The 19,238-nt window shown below is 45.5% G+C and overlaps 1 protein-coding gene across 2 annotated transcripts in view; it reads left to right on the top strand.

Moving 5' to 3' along the window:
- DPY19L1 (dpy-19 like C-mannosyltransferase 1) overlaps window positions 1-19,238 on the top strand; it is a 477,954-nt gene that overhangs the window by 54,319 nt on the left and 404,397 nt on the right. For both annotated transcript variants that reach the window (XM_086964815.1, XM_086964814.1), the window contains exon 3: window positions 3,217-3,304. In XM_086964815.1, coding sequence (XP_086820941.1) covers window positions 3,217-3,304 — 88 coding nt within the window. The remainder of the gene's footprint in view (window positions 1-3,216; window positions 3,305-19,238) is intronic.

Genomic DNA, 19,238 nt, shown 5'->3' with positions numbered 1-19,238 from the left:
TAGATCAAACTTCCATCATTGATTATATAATGATGGGAGCAAGGCATTGGGACAGGCTGTTGTAATTTAGAGTTTACCCAAGATAAGATAGCAATCACAATGCCCTCGTTTTAACACTGAAACCTGGGAGTTTTGGGTTGACAAATCCGGCACCTGAACCTATCTGTGAATCCCTCCCTCTTCTGATATCTAATAACAGGTGAAGGATAAAATGGCCACACCTTCAGGATTCCCCCACCAAACTTGCCAGAATATATCGGATAGCTACACCGCTAATTTCTGATATGAGAGACGCTGGCTCCCTGGGTAGAGCTGTGGAAACACACAACCAACTGGCTGCTGAACTAGTGGATGTGTTCTGCTCGGTAGGTAGGAATAAACCCCCACGGGCAAGGACACATCCCTGTCAAGATGCACACTGCAGGAAGGCAAAAAAAGGCCTGCTCTTAGTAGTCAAAGCCAAAGATGGAGCAGCCATTAAGAAATACCGACTGCTTTACCAAAAGGCAATAGCACGGGGAAAGAGGGACTGGAAGGAGAACTTGTGGGCGGAGCTTAGATCTACACTCAGTCGCAAGGATTCAATGTCATTCTGGGCCATTGTCAGCTCGAGTGAGAGTGCTGGTGGTCCAGCTTTTGCCCCGAACATAGCTCCCTCAGTGTGGGAGGCACGCTTTGGATCACTATATCCAAATGTTGAGCTAGAGATTAGTTCCCTTTCATGTGGTGAATTCCCTAAGGAGGATGGATTGGTGAGGTTGATGGACGTAGCTCCGAGGAAAGACATGGCTCACCCTCTGTTGGTTCCCCCGGGCTTCCACCATGAGCACCGATTGGTGGGGACCCTGGGCGACCAGCGGCGGTGCGAGTCACTTGGTGGCAGGGACCTGTTCCACCACGATTGGCATGAGGCTATCACTCTGAAGGAGGTTGAGTCTGCAATAACAAGGCTACCTCCCAATAAGGCCCCCAGCCTGGACAAACTGCCTGGGGATTTATTTCGCTCCCAACCGAAAATATGGGCACCATATTTGGTAATCCTAGATTCTAGCGGGGACTGACCCACCAGATATCTGGCTTGGAGCTGAGATCGTTCCGATCTTTAAGAAAGGATGCCCATTAACACCCTCAAACTATAGGCCCATTAGTCTTATAGACACAACACCAAAACTAATGGGCAGGATCATCTTGGACAGGATCCAGTGGTGGATGGAGAAAAATGTAATGCTGACCACACTCCCGGCCGGAATTAGAGAGGGTATCTCGACACTGGACCAAATATTCCGGTTGCAGGTTTTATTTTGGAAAACGGCTAGTTTAGAGGGTGGCAGCCTCTACCTTGTCTTTGTTGACCTGCGAGCCGCTTTCAACCTTGTTCCCAGGGCAAAGCTGTGGAAGGTCCTGGCAGACCTGGGTCTCCCGCCCTACTTATTGTCTATTCTGACCAGAGTACACACTGGCAATTATGTCCAAGTAAGATGCGGGAGGCACGGAGACCTGTCAGGACGTTTCCCGGTTTCGAGGGGAGTTCGCCAGGGGTGCGTTCTGGCACCAACATTCTGTCTGTTCATCAATGGTCTTATTGATCACTTAACTGGTGTAATAGACAATGACGCCCCTGGGTTGGCCACTGGGAGAGTGCCCGCACTGATGTTTGCGGATGACACCTTGCTGTTATCCAAAAATCGGGCATTCAGCGAATTGTGGACGGTTTTGCATCGTTCTGTGTTTCTCGTGGATTGGCGATAAACTTTGACAAGACCAAGTTTATGATTTTTAATCCACCGAAACAGACACGCCAAACCCTAAGCTTAATGGCATCCCCGTCGAGAGGGTCAAGACCCTTGTTTACCTGGGCATTACCCTGACAGAGAACTTTGATTGGGGTTTCCAAATTTCTAAATCGGCTCTCAAACTATCCCAAGTAACTGGAGCTATAAGTAAATTCCATAGAGCATCTGACTTTAAGCCGGCAGCTCCAGTCCTTGAAATATACCAACTCCAAGCTAGAATGGCCACAACATATGGTGCTGAATTATGGGGTCTTAAAAATGTTTCCAATCTTCTGAGGGTGGAGCACAATTTTATGAGGAACTTGGTGGGATTACCACAAAGTACGCCACTCATCCCTCTACGATTGGATTTGGGGCTGGAGTCAATTCAAGAATTGGTAGGTTTGCGGCCCTTGCTCTATTGGAAGAGGCTGTGGTTAGTTTCTGAACTGGACCCTTATAGAGCGGATTTCTCGGAGGTTTGGGCTCTTCTCAAATGTTAAAATATCCCATGGCTGCTTCATATCAGGGCTCTTAGCGTACAGATTGGTCTGCCAGAGCTCTGGTAGACCCCCGAGCTGTGTTGCCCGGGGATATCAAAATCTGATTTACAGACTCAGTTGAGGTGGCAGAACTCACTAGCCCTCCAGAGCTCAACAACCTTGGGTAGGCTGTCCGTAGAGTTCCTCCTAGTAAAAATGGACTCTCGATTAGAGGAATTCTTAGATGTAATACAACCTCCACTTGCGAGGAAATTATATACTCGGCTAAGACATGGCAGCCTTCCGCTTGAGGCATTTGCTTGTAAATGGGCAAACTCAGATAAGGAGGTCTGTCCGGCATGCAACTATAAATGTGAAGATGCCCCTCATGTAATGTTCTTTTGCCCTGAGTATGTAATGATGAGGAAGTGTTGACTAACCCCGTTATGTAGGAACCTTGGGTTTAGAAATTTTACACAGGAATGTCGGATTCTAACTTATGATACCCATCCCCCGATAGTTTTCGCTGTATCTCGTTTCTGGTTTGGTATGTGGAAAGCGTTTGTATGATATATTTGATTAACTATGAATTTTATACCTTTTGGTCTTTGATAACTGCTGAGTTTAATCTTTTTTTATATCCAAAATTGATCTGTCCATTATTTATTGTCTTAATGATTTGTGCTCTGTATGTATTTTATCTGCACTTTTATGGTCTTCGACCGAAATAAAGTTATCAAATTCTAAATGATTATGGCAGTGCTTAGTCTGTTAACCATTGTTTTACTTCTGCTCTGTGGTTCTAGAGTTGAATAAAGGAGTGGCATTCATCTGGTGACTAGTAAATATTGGGCACCTATTTTCACTATTTTTTTTCCCCATCAGTTATAAGTCATCAATTGTTGATTACTTCTCGCATTCACAAAATCGACACCCAACATCCTTTTTGTTTCTTTTTACAGGGCCCATATTTCCAGTCTTTTTGAGAATGATCGTCATTTTTCTCATCTGTCAACGCTGGAAAGAGAAATGTCGTTTCGTACTGAAATGGTTAGTTTTTTTTAATTGTACTTATGTGAGAACTCAACTCTGTAGTTGCTAAATATTACTAGAGATTGTAGAAATGTATTCTGATTGCAGATGTTTTTGGCATTTTGGGTCACAAATCTCATATAATGAAAGTCCGCTAATAAATGTAAAATTAAAATGTGACCGGTATCCATTCAAAAAAAATAAAAAAGTTTTGTTTGTAAAGCAGATTGCCACGGCCCTTCATGAGGAAGATTCATAGTTTTGCTGTTTCTAGTTTTAATTGACCTGGCTATCTCTAAGTTTCTGATATCGAAGACCATCAACAAGTCTTACATGGCAATCATTTTTAATCTGTGGTTTTTGTTATAGCATATGGTGTTCGATTTGATTAATTGAGGCTTAAAAATAGCGCCCCCAATGTGCCCCCACCCACTACAAAAGCACCCGGCTGCATTGTACCTCATGCTAAGAAATTGCCTGACCATTTATATGCATTCAGTCCATACATTATTACTCTTATTCCACTTCCTGTCACTTCGAAACAAGAATGTAAACTATTGGGTCCATTTTCATAGCAAAACAATTATGAGCTGTTTAGCGCACCTCCAAAGCGACAGTCATTTGTATCCCCAATCACAGCTGTTCGACACTGCTTTTGTCTTTTTTTCCATCCAGTTTCAGTAAAGATTTTTATTTTGTCAAGTTTTTTTTTTTTTTTTTTTTTATACAGCACAGGCAAGCAATGTTACTTTTGTTGTCTTTTAGTGGTGGCTTACTTGTTTGTTTTGTGAGAGCAGATATCACTTGGTTTACAAAGGAGGTGTTAAAAGAGTGCAACTAATCATGTCCCCCAACATTTCTAGTCTGGTTTCATTACAAAGAATGCCCATATATTATTAATGTGGTGGTTCTTTGTGCCATTGCTGCCTGCTGTTTGAGTCTATTCTCCATTGCTATGTAGATCAGCCCTATGACTTGTCTGCTTAGGGACTTTCTTCCTGTTCAACTGCCTCTATTTAACTGCCTTGATAGAAGACAACCAGTAGAGGTCAGTAAAATACCAGAATTGCTTTCTGCTGAGGAACTTAACTTTTTCCCCCACATTTTCTGGCAACTGCCTCTATTTAACTTTCTTGATAGAAAACGACCAGCAGAGGTCAGTAAAATACTAGAATCACTTTAGCATTGTCTAGATTCCAGTCCATAGAAATTGTCTTCCACGAGCACCCGTTGAAAATATTTTTTTCAAATCTTGTGTTTTCAGTGATATGATCACCGATGGCCCTTATTTTTGGAAAGGGGCGACCACTCGGTCCCCCCGAACGTATGGCGGAGTGCCTCGATCCCCCCGGGAAGCCATTTTTGGGCGGGAGGCGCGTCTCGGCTGGTATGCCCGAAGCGGCGTAGCCGGGGCGCGCCTTTTCCCGCCCTAGAGTGGGCTGGCCTAGACACCGACGTAGCCAGCCCCGCCCTAGGGGCAGGCAGGGGCGGGTTCTCGCCCGCCCTGAAGACGGATAAAAAGAGACGCAAGACCAGAAGACGTCCTCTTGTTCTTGTGCTCCGAAGCTGCACCTCCTCGCTACCCGTGAGCTCGGGACAGAACGAAGAGCCAATTTTGAGCGTTTTGATCTTTTTCTTTGTCTTCTAGATACTTCGTCGGAGAAATGCCAAAGAAAGTCGCAAAGAGAATGACGACCGACCAGATGGTGCGGGCCCTTTGCAAAGAGGTGTCCGACATAAAGAAACGGTTGGCGAAACGGGACGGGGAGGAGGGTTCGGGCCCTGCGCCGGCTGGAGGGAGACCTAAGAGGCCAAGAAGGGTTCCAGCCGGTGGAGACGTCCCGGTCCCCTCTGTACCGCTCGAGGCGCCGACCCCAGTACCAATGGAGGGGAATCCAATCCCCGTTGTCGTCACCCCGACATCCAAAGAAGACATGCCCCCCGAGCTGGCAGCACAGCTAGCAGCTTGGTTGGGGGATAGTAGTGATGGCGCCACGGCTGCCGAGGCACAGGCGCTGATAAAAGGGCTTCGTGAGAAGAGAGATGCAGCTAAAGTGACTGCGCCGTTGGCGGGAATAGACAAGCCGCAAGCGGCCGAAGCTGCGTCCGGTGCAGGTAAGCGGCCATTGCCGATTGCAAGGGACGAGTCAGCACCCTCTCGTAGAGAGAGATTGGGACAACATGTGCCTTTAGCTATAAAGGAAAAGATCTGGGCTGGGGAGTACGTGAATATTTTCTCCTTGCTTGTTGATCATTATGAGGTGGAGCATGTTAAAAGTCAGAAGGACCTAATGCATCCGAGTGTTTGGCGCGCAAAAATGGCCGCCTTTAAGGTAAATGAGAATATTGGCAACTGGGGCAATGCGTGGGGTATTTTTACATCGATTTTGGGGGAACGTAGGCCCGAGTTGCTTTCTGAATTTCCCATTTATCAATCACGAATTATGGGTTACTCGACAGCGTATCAAGGTAACCATTGGTTTTGTTATGACAATCTGTTCAGGAAAGAAAAGGAACATAACAAGGGTTTGACTTGGGATTGTTACGATTCTGTAACATGGGATAAAATGAAAGAATCAGGAATGTTAAAGATGCCATTGGTTGGGAGCAATGTTGTAGATTACTCCCGCCAAAATGTGGGGACGCAATGTTTGACCAAGTACGAGCACCGACCAAGTACGAGCACCGACGATCAGTCGAGGCCCGCAGGCAATACAGGGAGGAAGGGTTTCTGCTTTAATTTCAACAAAGGGAAATGTACCAGACCTCCGGGATCGTGTAAATTCAAACATGAGTGTAGTACGTGTGGGTCGTCCCATCCTGAGTCATCGTGCAGAGCCAGAACTGGTGAGAATGGGGGTAAGGGAGGCGCCAAACCGGTCTAAACTAGTCCGAGGGGCGCCTTTACCAACCCCGATTGATACCTTGGCAATGATTCCCTGGCTCAGTGAATACCCGGATCGTACTTCTGCTGGGGTGCTGCGGAACGGTTTTTCACATGGTTTCCGCATCCCGGTGGGGGACTTTCAGGGTGTAGGGATTTGCAAAAATCAACTTTCTGTTTTACAACATACATCTGTGGTGCAAGAAAAAATTCAGAAAGAGGTTAGCCGGGGACGGGTCGCCGGCCCGTTTAGTGTACTCCCGGTACCGGATTTTGTTTGTTCTCCGTTAGGGGTGGTCCCCAAGAAGGACCCAGGTGAGTTTCGTTTGATCCATAATTTGTCTGCTCCACACGGCCTTTCGGTGAACGACGCAATTGATCCAGAAGTTTGTTCGGTGCGATACGCATCGTTTGATGAGGCAGTAGCCATCTTGAATCGCCTGGGGCCCGGAACGTTGATGGCGAAATCAGATATCGAGTCAGCGTTCCGGTTGCTCCCGGTACACCCAGACGATCAGCGTCTTTTGGGATTCGGGTTCCAGGGGTCATTTTACATGGATAGGTGTATGCCAATGGGATGCTCTATATCATGTGCTTATTTTGAGCAATTCAGTACTTTCCTGCAATGGGTGTTCACTAAGAAAACGGGTTTCCGAAATGTAATGCACTACCTTGACGACTTTTTGTTCCTTGGTCCCGCCGGAAATCCCGAATGTGCTCAGGCCTTAGCTGAATTCTGTGTGTTGATGGGTCATTTTGGCGTACCATTGGCACCGGGTAAAACTATGGGTCCCACGACTTGCCTCGAGTTTTTGGGGATCGAGTTGGACTCAAGGGAGGGGTGTTTCCGTTTACCAGCTAGCAAAGTGTTAAAATTCAGGGCAGCCCTCCAAGTATGTTTGAATGCATCTAAGGTTACACTGCATCAGTTGCAACAATTAGTGGGAAAGTTGAACTTTGCCTTGAGGGTGATCCCAATGGCTCGCCCTTTTTCCCGCTCAATTGCCCAAGCGATGGTTGGCCTAAAGGAGGGTCATCATCGCACGAGGTTATCGGCTGAGGTCCGCCAGGACATGCGGATTTGGTTAGCATTTTTGGCGGACTTCAATGGCCGAGTCGTCTGGAACAAGCCAGCCGTGTCCTCAGAAGAGCTTGGGCTATGGACAGATTCAGCAGGAAGCATAGGCTTTGGCGCCATCTTCGGCACAAAATGGTCTGCTCAAAGGTGGCCCCTATGGTGGCACGAGAAGGGGCTAACGAGTAATATTGCTTTCCTTGAACTATTTCCCATTCTGGTGGCCCTGAGAACCTGGCCAGAAGGGTTCAGAGATCATTCTGTCGTGTTCTGGTCCGACAATATGACCGTGGTAGAATGCATCAATAGTCAGGCAGCCCATTGTAAATTGTCCTACTGTGTATGCAACTGAACGTGGTATTCAGAGCAAAACATGTCCCAGGGGTGATGAATCAGGCCGCTGATGCACTGTCTCGTTTTCACATGCAGGCTTTCTCGGGTTTCCTTCCTTCAGCGGACCCGGAGCCGGCACCCTTCCCCGAAGCTCTCTGGTCTCTCGGTGCCCCGAACTTCGTCACCTCGTGGGAGAGAGTCTAGCACCCAGGACAAGGAAGGCATATGAAGGGGCGTTCCAGGCCTATTTAGCCTTTTTGGGGGCAGAGAGAGGGGGACTTTGGGGTCAGGAAGAGTGGGTAGTACTTTTTCTGATGTCCTTACGTAGGGCTGGGAAATCGGTGGCTACGGCCCAAAGGCATCGTGCCGCCATTTCTTTTGTTGCCAGGGCCCATGGCATCCTGGACCCAACAGCGTCTTTTACAGTACAGAAAGCGCTGCGTGGGTGGCAACGCCTAGAGGGTCGCAGAGTAGACGTAAGACGACCGATAGGTCTAGACAGGTTGTCCCAGTTACTGGCCACACTCCCTAACACATGCTCGTCCCCTTTCGAGACCTGTTTGTTCCGGACTGCATTTACGCTGGCATTTCACGGGGCTATGAGAGTTAGTGAGCTAGTTGCAAGGAACAAACAGGATGTGACGGGGGGCTTGTGCAGGGAACATGTTCAGATCAGGGGTGATGCGATGATTGTCTCCTTTCTCAGGTCCAAGACTGACCAAGATGGGAGAGGGGACTGCACGATCATTCGCAGGAACCCCGAGTCATCCATGTGTCCGGTACAGTGCTTAGAAGATTACCTAGCACGAAGGGTGGCATCATGGGGGGGGACATTGTTGAGGCATGCAGACGCCACCCCGCTGACGAGGTTTCAGTTTCAGCGGGTGCTTGCAATGGCCATTGCCGCAGCGGGCTTGGACCCGGGCGAATTTGGGACCCATTCCTTTCGAATAGGGGCTGCCACTGAAGCTACAGCCAGGGGTCTTAATGTAGAACAAGTGAAACGTGTGGGGCGCTGGTCCTCCAATTGTTATAAGAGGTACGTGCGATTGCACATGTTGTGAAGCTGTAATCATGTACTCACGCTTCTTGTCTTTTGTTTGTTTTCAGTTGCGCAAGCCTACGCGGCAGGGCGGACTGTGCAGTCGACCCAACACCAGGCCAGCGGTCGCACGTCACCGGCTGTGAGGAAGGAGGTGTGGGTCGTGGGCCACTCATACGTGAGACGGGCCGCAGACGTATTCAAAGCAGGTGACATGATTCACGTACCTGGGGAATACGGGTACAGAGTGTCCTTCTACGGAAGGGGCGGTCTCTGTATTGACCAGTTTCAGGAATTTTTTGAGGGTTTGTTAGAGCGGATGAGGTCACCGCCGTCCATAGTCATAGTGCATTTGGGGGGCAATGATTTGGTCACCACCGGTAGACGACTTCTCCTGGAGGCTATGCTTTCCACGGTAAGTTGGTTAGCGAGGAGAGTTCCGGGGTGCATAATTGCGTGGTCTCATATGATCCCACGAAAAGTGTGGCGGGGGGCTATCTCGATCCCTGCTTTGAATCATTCTGTTAGAAAATTGAATAACAAAGTGAGTAGGTTGTTCCGTTCCAAGACATTGCATTCGATCTCGCATAGTTGTATTAATGATGACAGTATGTATCTGGGGGATGGTGTGCATTTGTCGAGGGTGGGGAATGAGTTACTCATAGGTGACTTCTTAGCTTGGTTAAAAACGTTAGAACATGACCTTTAGGTAGGAGTTTTGTGGGGGGTCCGGATAGCCGGTCAACTATCCGGACCTGTGGCGGTAAGGTCATGATCGGTGAGCACTAATTGGTAGATCCCTATGAGTGGGCGTCACCCAACACGGATGGGAGCGCTCGGGAGAGGTGGCCATTGGCCCCTCAATGGGGAGGCGGTCCCGTCTAAGGGCGGGTCGCCGGAAGTAAAGGAAAGGCGGTCAAGGCCCCTTCCTTTGTAGGAGGGGTTACAGCCCCCTCCTGGGGGAATTTCCCGGGGCCAGTGTCATCTGCGACGGCAGATGCGGTAAGTTGTGTGGGGTGGGGAGAGGTCCACGATACCTTCTAGATACCACACACAAGTCTTCGAACGACCTTTAAATGGCGTCGAGTCTTAAGTGCCCCCGTCAAGTCAAGGGAAATTGTTAGTAGTTGCACTTGAGGTAAGCCTCTGTGCTGTCGCCCCTCCCAAGTGGGAGGGGTAAGTCTGGTTAGGGATCTTGACACCGGTTATGACCTTGCCGTTGGCCCTTAAACGTTAGGATGTACAATTTCAGTGTTTCTAGAGAATGTTTTTGTAGGATGCTAGTTCGGCTAGGAGAACCTCTGTATTAGAGAATATGTTAAGGTTAGCCAAACATCGCAATGTGATAATGAAATTGTACATAACATGAAACGTTTAATGTTTTAATTTTTTGTTTTAATAAATACGGCCGGGAGGGTCACTCCCTCCCACATCCAAAAACTTTAAGAACTGTTTCCGGTTTCCCTCCTTTTGGGGATTGTGTTGAGAGGGGGTGGCGGGTATCTCAGCCATAATATTAAAAACAGAGCTTTAGACAATACCATTTCCCGCTGAAAACAATTTTACTCCATGTGTTCCGTACCTGGCGCATCACGCAGTTTGGTGCTTACTTTCTCTTCACGTTAAAGAACAGTAGATGTTTCAGCACCCAGGCTAATGTGCTGATTTGCTAAATACATATAAGGCCTTAAAGGCGAGACTGATTGCCTTGAAAATGCTTATTTTAATTATGTCAGAATATATATCAAATTTCTACACCAAGTCTGGCTGGCTTCCTATCCATTGTAAAGTGTGACAAACAGTGGTTCCTGTGGGAAAATGGTTATCTATATTGGTAATACAATGCATCATCATACATCAAAGACCTCATTAGCAAAAATTAAAATAAGGTATACATTACAACATGTCTAATCATAGGCAATCCTATACACAATATTATTTTTACCAGTTGGTATTCAATAAAGACATGCACTTCATTTAAAAGGATAAAACTAATATAATGCAAAACAGTTGTTGACTTGGCGTTTCGGTAGCTTAAACACTGGTTGACACCACCTTCTTCAGTATTGTTCACTAATTTTATCTTTTTGCTCTTGTTGAGATTCATCTCATGGAGTTGAACACTTTCTTGAAACTTTATGCAGAGCTCAATCAGTGTTTATTATCCTCACCCGTTTTTTATCCTAAAGTCAGGAGAATTTAGGGATTATTCCATAGATTGTATATGACAGAATTCCTTTTCTTAATTAGGAATTATAACGTGGGTCTTTTTATGCTCTCCACCCTTCCAACTTTTTCGATTCAACGGTCAGCTTTTTGTCCACAGCCTCGGAATTGAGCTCATTGGCCTTTGTCCGCACGGATCGAGACTTCCCCACAAAGACACCCACTGTTAGATTACTGATGACATTACACAAGGTGCTTCAACACCTGGAGTGTGGGGTGGGAAAGGCACAGGGTTTCTGCATTTATATAAAAACACCCCAAATAGGTTTAAAGTTTTAATGATTTGGAAAGCTAACAGTTTATTCTGTGTAAAACCTGTTTAAATGTTGACGTGGTATATCTTCATTCACCTTTCAAACAAAGGATGACAATGCCGTGTTGGGTCCAAATATGTTTATTTGCTGGCCACCATTGGACTATCTCACCCAAAAATTGGGTCATTACGTATAATGTGCCATTGTTTGTTTAAGATGTTTCTGATATTGGTTTGTTGCTTACTGTAAGTTGTTATTAATCTACACTGGTTTGTAGTCTTATTTTCATCCCTCTCCTTGCTGTTACTTTTACTCCATGCACTCATCTGTGTATCCTTTGGCTCTGAACCTTTACTTTAAAAACAGTATCTCTTTTTGCATCTCTACTTGATTACTGCAATTTCTTTAAGCTCTTATGCACCCTCCATACGGGATGCTTCTAATCAAGTTTTTGGGATGGAAGCTAATTGGATAAAGCAACGTATTTCCCGCTGTTGGTTTACGAAAAAGTTTGGTTTCAATTTTCCCATCCTGAATATATACTGTGAGATCAAGAAAGTTAACAGATGTTTTGCTAAAATCATTTGTGAGACTAAGATTCCAATTGTTCACCTGTAATCTCTTAATGAATTACTTAGCTTCCTTCTCCAAGCCCTTCCATTCCAAAAATAAGCTGTCAATAAAACTACTCCAATGCGTGATGTGTTTCTGCCATGTGTCTTGGTGTTCTACCTCGACCACCTGCTCCTCCCACCAGCCCATATGCAAATTCGCATAACTGGGAGCGAAGCAGGTGCCCATTGCGGTACCCCATATTTGGTGGAAGAGTTCTACATTAAACATGAAGTAGTTGTGTGGAAGGCATCTTTGTACCATTTTCAACATCTGAGTGTGTGACCAGAGATTTAAAGGTCTATTTCCTAGAAAGATTTTTATTGCCTTCAAGCTGCCATCCTGCTTAATACTTGTATAGAGTGTTGACACGTCAATCATAATTAGTAAAATCTTCTTCCCACGGAAGATCATAGATCCTCCAAAGCAAACTCCCGTATCCAGTATATAGGATGGGAGTGTTTTCACACAATCATTTAAAAATTAGTCCACATTTTGATTTATTTTCCAGAGCGCTCCAGATGGCTGAAATAATGGGGCGAGCTGGAGGATTTATCATGTCCTTGTGCACTTTGGGTATTAAATATAGCACTGGTGTTACAGGACTGCTGATTTTCAAAAACACAAATTCGTCATGACCAATGTTCCCTCTAGTTTTTTTCCTCTGCGTGCGGCAGTGAAGGGTCTCTGTGCGCTGCAACTATGGCTATGTGCGACAGGAACCAAACCGCGCGTGTCTGCGGCACCAAATGGCACTCAAAACGTTTACTTTAAAAAGTGAAAAGATGGTGCATTTTCACACATACAGAGCCACAATAAGGGTCTTAAGGGCCGTTTGCTAATTTATTGTATTGCCTGTATTTTCATTGTTGTGTCTCTGACTGCTGTTGTCTGTCTTCCCCGTGCCTGTACGTGGTCCATGCCCCGTTTTTTCCCCTCGCTGTCCCTGTGCTCTCTCTGCCCGGTCTTTCCTTCTGTACCCCTCGCTGCCCATGTCTCTGCCCAGTTTTCCCTTCTGTTCCCCTCGCTGCCCCTGTGCCTCTCTGCCCGTTCTGCCTTCTGTTCTTCACTGCCCCTATATTTCTGTATTCTGTATTTTGCCTCTGTGCCATTCGTTTTTTGTGCCCGTCTGCCCTCTGTACCACTCGTTTTTGTGCCCCTTTTGCTTTCTGTTCCACTCGTTTTGCTCTTGTTTTTGTGCCTTTTAGCCCTCTGTTCCACTTTGTTTTCCCCTCGTTTTTTGTGCCCTTCTGCCCTCTGTTCCTCTCGTATTTTGTGCTCTTCTGCCCTCTGTTCCACTAGTATTTTGTACCTTTTAGCCCTCTGTTCCACAAAAGCGTAGAGACCGTTTCCAAACACAGCGTGTGCTAAAGTACGTGCTGTGTTTGGAAACTGACTACACTTTTGTTAGTAAAGCGCGGGGCAGACTGCGGCCTTTTGTTTAAGTATTGCTGATAATCAGAGCCCGTGAAGGGGCTCCGATTGACAGCAATACTTAAACAAAAGGCCACAGTCTGCTCCTCGCTCCCACACTATAGCCACAAGCCCCCGCCTCCTTACCTGCACTCGTCACAAATCAGTGCCTCATGTTCGCACCGCTTGCTTCTTTAAAGCGGCCGGCGGCTCGACTCTCTCACCAGACATCCTGTGTGCGCGCTCCACGAGAGGCAGTGCGCGCTATCGTAAGAAGAGGTGCGCGCATGCCCTAGAGGGAACGGTGGTCACGACTGATCAGTCTTTGGTCATACCATTGTTGTTTATGTGTAAAATATTAAACTATGTCTCATTAATATGGACCACAGAATAGTGGAAAGGAAAGAAAAACATCCACAATAGTTTGAGTCACTGGGGTTAAAAAATACTTTTAATCCTTCTTTGAGGCATGTGCAATTGCATTCAAATTAAGAAACTGCTTTTTTACTTTTACGGGTATTTCTTTTTCCAATGCTCCAACTAACTTCATGTAAGATCACCGATTAAAAACTTGGGCACCGTTTTCTTGTTTTGGCACATTGATCTTCTTCCAGGGTTATTCCTGTGAATTGAGTTACCTGAAGTGTTAATGGTCTCATAAGCAACGAGGCCTTAAATGAAAAGGTTATAGTACCTGTTGGAACTGGTACCATTGGTGTGAGTCTCCCTTCCATTTTTCACGGATTGCCTCCTGTTTTTGAAATGTTTTGCTGCTTTAGATGCCTCCTCTGTTTTTTTATGTTTTTCTGGTTTAGATGCTTTGGGCACTGCACCACTGCTATTCAGTGCCAGTGCTCCCTATTGTAAATTAATGTATTGGTTAGGGACTCCATAATTGGATTATTTGATTTACCTGTCATACCTTAGTATAGTGCACCATGTGTGCCCAGGACCTGTAAATCAAATACTGCTGGTGGGCTTGCAGCACTGATTTTGCTTCCCACAGAAGCAGCTTGTCAAGTGTGTTTCAGGCCTGCCATTGCAGAGCATGTGTGCAGTCTAGTACTGCTATGTCGGGTTGGTGGGTCCACCCACTTGCCAGTCCCTAAACCTTCCCTTTTCTACATATCAGGCATCTCTTAGGTAGGCCCTAAGGCAGGGTGTAATGTATGTAAAAGGTAGGTCATGCCCTGATGTGTGTGGCATGACCTGATAGGTTGTAATTCACTATTTTGTTTTTCACTATTGCAAGGTTACCAGTCCCCATAGACCAGAATGGGCAGTTTAATTATAACATCTTTTAATCCTAACTGACCCAGGGAACATGTCAGAACTTTAGTATGCCTGAACTCGGGATGATGAAATGCATCTTTTAGTGAAGTTGATTTTAACATTCTGTGTTTGAAAATACCACTTTTAGAAAGTAGGCATTTTCCTGCCTAACCATCCAAGCCTGCCTCTGCTAGGTTGTGTATTCCATGTCTGGGTTGTGTATTCCATGTCTGGGTTGTGTATTCCATGTCTGGGTTGTGTATTCCATGTCTGGGTTGTGTATTCCATGTCTGGGTTGTGTATTCCATGTCTGGGTTGTGAGTTACAGGGGCTGGGGTGGCTCCAGGAGACAGGATGAGTCAGCTAAAGGCCAAATAGACCTATCTGCATGTAGAGTGATGGGAGGAGGAGCAACTGGGCCTGAATAGGACTGTGCCTGTCTTCCACAATGCTGGATCCACCCACCCTCTGTGGTGTCTGAGAACCCTTGCCCACACTGCCAAAGGAAGAAGGTGTTCACTAGCAGAATGCACCCAGAACTGGTTTGGACTAGGTACAGGACCCTCTGCTTGTAGAGAACAAAGTGAATAGTAGTATGAATATGGGGACCCAGACCCCAAGACTTTAGATCACTTCTGGGAAAACAGGACAAACTTTTGCCAAGGAGAAGAACCAAGGAAGCTGCAGGAGCTTGGACTGCCCCTCTGCCAGTGTGCTGTTTGCTGGATTGCCCTGCAGTAGTTTCTTTATTGCCAAGGAAAGGAGAAGGTACTTTTAAGGAACTTTCATCATCTTGCTGAGGATTTTGTAGTGTAGTTCCTATTTTAATTATTGGCCCTGCGCATTGGAATAACAAACAGCAGTGTAGACGTAGGACTGAGGCCTTCTAGGTCTCTACTGACTATGTTAGACTTAATTTAGGTTTGCGCCAGCTAGCTCAGAGGTCACTGGAAACTTTCTTGACTGAATAGGAAGTGATCAGCTTCCCTGGCTCAGACAAGAAGGGATTCAGCTTCCGACAACCACATAAACATGACAACTTTGCTCCCCAAAATAAGAGTCAATCTCTAGAGTCGTGTGAAACAATAGACCGCTATTTCTCTCGGTCAGACGTGCGTTCTTAGTTTCACCAGAGTGCAGAGAAGAGAGACGGGCGTTTTCAATAAAATATATTATTTATTGAGTAGTCTTCCTTCTCATGCAAGAGAAATGAATTGCCACAATTGCAAGACTTGTTATAATGAAAAGTGCGTACAGTAAAAGGAGTATTCCGAAATAATACTGTAAAAGCATTGATATGGTTTCTTAGCCATAAGATAGTTAAAATGAATAAAATATATACATTCATATATACATTGGCTAACAACCTCAACTGGTGCTTCTAACTACGCCTACCCCGGTGTACCTGACCTAAGCCTAATACGTGGGAGGGAGGGAGTAAGTAAGTAGCAGTTTAAGTTAAGTTGGTTTTGCCAAGAGTTTGATTCAAAAATTCTCTCTAAGGGTTTAGTCAGCACCGTACCTCTGGAATAGAATGTAAGAGGTCTGGTATCTCCCTCTCAGGACCCGATATCCCAGTCACCCGCAAGGGTAGGCTGGAAACGCCGTAGCTGGATTTTCTCGGCAGGAGAAAAGACAGCATCTTTCTCAGCGCGTCAAAGAGGAGGATCAGCGTCCGTGGGCTTCTCGCATCTGCTGGTCTCTCTGCAAGGGGACAGCTGTTCTGCTCCAGTATTCACCACTACCGTGTGTTTTGCTTCAGGCAACGTTGGTATATTTATACCTGAAAGGTGCCGAGTTTGACGTAAGTTTTTGGACATAAGACGTCAATAAAGATGTCACTAAGAACTGGTCGTTCTTACAGTGCTCGCAGGAGTTTTATTACTAATCAAAACAAAGCAAGCAGGGCTTTTCCAGGTTGCTGGGGGTTTGGTTTGTCGAAAGAACTCGGTGTGCTCTCTAGGAATCTAAGGAATTGGCTTCTGCTGTGTCATGGACTGCAGAGGCGAGTTACTGAAATATGGCTCTGATTATTATGCCATTATAGGGATATGTATTGATTATAGCCGTATAGGGGCATGAGGTCACAATATTGATCGGGTTCCTAGATAAAACGCATCAATTTCTCGTAGGGCTTGAACTGGTGCTTGCCTCCTTCTGAAGCCTCATGGCTACAAGACTTCACCTCCAGCTGCTCCCTGAATTTCCTTGCTGCAAATTCTGTCTGCAGAAGCCTGCGTGTCGCTGGTAGCTCGACTCAAAGAGAAGTGTGTTGCTGTCACAGCTGTTGCCCGTCGCATCGCCGGAGAAGCACTTCACCGCCGCAAAGGCCACCGCCGCATCACCAGAGAAGCGTGTCTTCGCCACAGCTGTTTGCCGTCGCATCTCCTGAGAAGCGTGTCGCCACCGCAAGTTGCATCACAGAGAAGCGTGTTGCAGGGTCTGTCGCGGCTCCACAATTACAGAGTTTGCCGCACGGCTGTCTGGCATGCTCTAATCATCTTCACGTCGTCGCATCGCATCAAAGGTGCCAACTTATCAAATTGCACCGGATTGTTGCATCACAGCGCCATCTTGCCGCATCGTAACCGGAACACAGTATGAGAATCAACGCATCACCTTCTTTCCTTCGAGGAACTAGACACATCCCCATCTCTGCGCAAGCATTGAGGAGCGACGCATCGCCTCCCCCGAAGCAAGGACCCAAAACTTCACCCTCCTGCGAACCTTTTCTTTGTTTAGCGTTACGCATCCAGATACTTTTGTGAGAAATGTGTCACATTCATCATCAACTTGAACTAAGTTACTTCTACCATCTTTGTCTATTTTGAGTACAGTATTGTGGATTTTTGTCATTTGTGGTCTTGTGTTAAGTCTATGTAAAGAATACTTATTTTTATACAACCTGTGTGGTGTCCATTTGTAGTGTTCTCACTGTATTAATGTATGTGTTCACAAATGCTTAACACACTGCCTCTGAGATGATCCTGTTGTTCGTGCCAAGCTACTAAGGGGGTGAGCAGGGTTATCCAGGAGTGTAATCCCCTTTTCCAGACTAGAAGCAAGGGTCCCTATTTGGACAAAGGTGTATACGATTGCCAACTAGAGACCCCCAGTTCTAACAATACCACAATAGCAAACACAAATAGCTGAACAATCAATCAAACATACATTCATGAAAGGTTGTTGGATGTTCTAGTACTCAGTGGAAAATAAGTTCTGAAGTTTCAGGTATTGCCCGAAGGAGCTACTTCCCATGTGCCTCCCAGAATCTCTTGTCAATGGGATATTTGGTAAGAGAAAACCTTGCATTGTTCACAATTCCATTTTTTATCAACTTCTCTTTCTTAAGATGGCACTTGCTTAGACAAAAAATATCAGCTGTATGGCATTTCTCTAAAAAAATGCAGTTACTATTATTCACTTTGCGTATTTTTATGCTGTTTTAGATAAACATTTTGTCTTGCTCTAAGATTGAGATCACTTTTTGCTGAATATTGTACAAGTTGTGCTAGTGAAAATGATCTGATGTTCACTTGCCATCCTGGGTGTGTTTCATTTACTTTTAATAATGTTGCAGTGTTTAATCTTGAGGTATTGGGCAAAGAGCTGTTGACTGCATGGCTGCATTCACCATACCGGAGAGCTCCACATAATATTTCAAATAAATGTAAGACAGTCTAAACTGGGTTTTGGGTTTTGTTTGCAATTTGCAAGTTTATGCACTCTTTAATTCTAAAATCTCTGCCACATAAGAGGATCAAACTACTTGAAAGAAGGATTCATCTGGACCATTATGAAGAAATGGCTTGATATGTTACACGTTGAGTATAGTACAAGGTTATTATCTGGTCTACTCCAGATTCTTGACTAGACTAATGTGTGGCAGGTTCAGTGACCATGGGTTCCATTGGAGACTGCCTGAATTTCAAATTATTACGGGATCTTTGTTCTTTGCCTTTCACATCATCTCCATCCAAAATCAGTTCTACCTTCTGTTGTGAGAATTGTTTGCTGCCCACTGGACACAGGGCACTAATGGTGCCCGATAGTCTTCCATTATTCATAACCTTTATTGATGTTGCCTCAATCACTGGCTGCAAGTGAAAGACCTCTTTTAGAGGTACACTTGTGACATGTCACCATCAATTAACTAATTGTGACCGTTAAGCTCTATCTTTGCCCCCACCCTGTCTCCCTCCCCCCCCCCTTTTTTTGGATGGCTTGCTAGACACAGATTATGGTAAGTGCAGAGCCGTAGTAGCATTGTGACACATATGTGCGTGAGCATGATCATGAATTTGTGCATATGCATTATCCTTTTATCTTTTTTTTTTTTGGTTGTATAGCTGTGGCAGTTAAGCACTGTAGAAGCTGTGACTTGTTTGCTTTGCCAGTGCTTGTCTCAATCGCCATGTTTATTGGTGATAAAACAACAGATCCAGAATCAAAAAAGGAAGTGCAAGATATTTTTGTATATTTTGAACAAAAGTGATGGTTATGTTTTTTCAACGTTAAAGAAATGTGTTTTTGCCACTAACGCGTCAGGGGTTGCTTTTCATTCTAAATGTGCAGAAATTAGCTTTTGGTTTCAAACACATTTTTCGTGGCTATGCATTTTCTGCTTATCAGAATGGGCTACACCCCTCTGAAGAGGTCCAATGAGACCGAAACGCGTAAGGAGTTCCTTGGCAGTAGATTCGAGACCACTCTTTCCCTGTGGAGGCTAGTTGGCTGATTATGTTTATGAACCATAATAGCTCAGAAGTGCAGTGTGTGTTTTTTGTTTTTTCATTTCCAAAGTATACCTTATTGGAAATTTATTTTTTCTTTTTCTCTCC

The sequence above is a fragment of the Lissotriton vulgaris genome, chromosome 4_1 (assembly GCF_964263255.1).
Source record: "Lissotriton vulgaris chromosome 4_1, aLisVul1.2, whole genome shotgun sequence".
NCBI lineage: Eukaryota > Metazoa > Chordata > Amphibia > Caudata > Salamandridae > Lissotriton > Lissotriton vulgaris.
Note: the sequence above shows the minus strand (reverse complement) of the source record. Positions and strands in the feature narration are given on the sequence as shown.